General features: G+C 69.7%; 1 protein-coding gene across 1 annotated transcript; it reads left to right on the top strand.

Moving 5' to 3' along the window:
- The first annotated feature begins 83 nt into the window (after window positions 1-83).
- On the top strand, window positions 84-1,646 carry LOC121335567 (sodium/calcium exchanger 2-like). The gene has a single exon (XM_041403843.1). It carries the CDS (start codon window positions 99-101, stop codon window positions 1,644-1,646), a length of 1,548 nt encoding a protein of 515 aa, XP_041259777.1. The 5' UTR covers window positions 84-98.
- Window positions 1,647-1,682: the final 36 nt, after the last annotated feature.

Raw genomic sequence — 1,682 nt, 5'->3', positions numbered from 1 at the left:
CGGCGCGCTGCCAGCCCGGCGTCCTCCTGCCCGTGTGGCAGCCGGACGAGCCGGCGGCCGGCGACAAGGCGGCGCGCGCCATCGTCTACTTCGTGGCCATGATGTACCTGTTCCTGGGCGTGTCCATCATCGCCGACCGCTTCATGGCCTCCATCGAGGTGATCACGTCGCGCGAGAAGGAGATCACCGTCACCAAGGCCAACGGCGAGACCAGCGTGGGCACGGTGCGCATCTGGAACGAGACCGTCTCCAACCTGACGCTGATGGCGCTGGGCTCCTCGGCGCCCGAGATCCTCCTGTCGCTCATCGAGGTGTGCGGCCACCGCTTCCAGGCCGGCGAGCTGGGCCCGGGCACCATCGTGGGCAGCGCCGCCTTCAACATGTTCGTGGTGATCGCCGTGTGCGTCTACGCCATCCCGGCGGGCGAGAGCCGCCGCATCAAGCACCTGCGCGTCTTCTTCGTCACGGCCTCGTGGAGCATCTTCGCCTACATCTGGCTCTACCTCATCCTGGCCGTCATCACGCCGGGCGTGGTGCAGGTGTGGGAGGCCTTCCTCACCTTGCTCTTCTTCCCGGCCTGCGTGGTGTTCGCCTGGGCGGCCGACAAGAGGCTGCTCTTCTACAAGTACGTCTACAAGCGCTACCGCGCCGACCCGCGCAGCGGCATCATCATCGGCGCCGAGGCCGAGCGCCCGCCCAAGGACCTGGAGGCCGACGGCGGCTTCGCGGCGCCGCCCGAGCCCGAGCCCGGCGCCGGGTCGCCGTCGCCGACGCCCGAGGAGAAGGAGCTGGACGAGAGCCGGCGCGAGGTGATCCAGATCCTGAAGGACCTGAAGCAGAAGCACCCGGAGAAGGAGCTGGAGCAGCTCCTGGACGCCGCCAACTACATGGCGCTGGTGCACCAGCAGAAGAGCCGCGCCTTCTACCGCATCCAGGCCACGCGGCTCATGACCGGCGCCGGCAACGTGCTGAAGAAGCACGCGGCCGAGGCGGCGCGGCGCTCGCCCGCCCTGCCCGGCGAGGACGACGAGGACGACGAGGAGGACGAGGCGTGCAGCCGCATCTTCTTCGAGCCGTGCCTGTACCACTGCCTGGAGAACTGCGGCTCGGTGACGCTGGCCGTGGCGTGCCAGCAGGGCCTGGGCGCCAACCAGACCTTCTACGTGGACTTCCGCACCGAGGACGGCTCGGCCAAGGCGGGCTCGGACTACGAGTACAGCGAGGGCACGCTCATCTTCAAGCCGGGCGAGACGCGCAAGGAGCTGGCCATCGGCATCATCGACGACGACATCTTCGAGGAGGACGAGCACTTCTTCGTGCGCCTGCTGAACCTGCGCGTGGGCGACGCCGAGGGCATGTTCGAGGCCGACTCCGAGGACCACCCCAAGGGCAAGCTGGTGGCGCCGCTGGTGGCCACGGTGACCATCCTGGACGACGACCACGCCGGCATCTTCGGCTTCCGCGAGCGCTCGGTGCGCGTCAGCGAGTGCCAGGGCCACGTGGAGGTGACGGTGGTGCGCAGCTCCGGCGCCCGCGGCACCGTCATGGTGCCCTTCCGCACCGTGGAGGGCACGGCGCGCGGCGGCGGCGTCGACTACGAGGACGCCAGCGGGGAGCTGGAGTTCCGCAACGACGAGACGGCGTGAGGGCGGGGCGGGGGGGGAGGGGGAGGAGGAGGAGGA

The sequence above is a fragment of the Onychostruthus taczanowskii genome, unplaced genomic scaffold (assembly GCF_017590055.1).
Source record: "Onychostruthus taczanowskii isolate IOZ18803 unplaced genomic scaffold, ASM1759005v1 scaffold2031, whole genome shotgun sequence".
Classification (NCBI taxonomy): domain Eukaryota; kingdom Metazoa; phylum Chordata; class Aves; order Passeriformes; family Passeridae; genus Onychostruthus; species Onychostruthus taczanowskii.
Note: the sequence above shows the minus strand (reverse complement) of the source record. Positions and strands in the feature narration are given on the sequence as shown.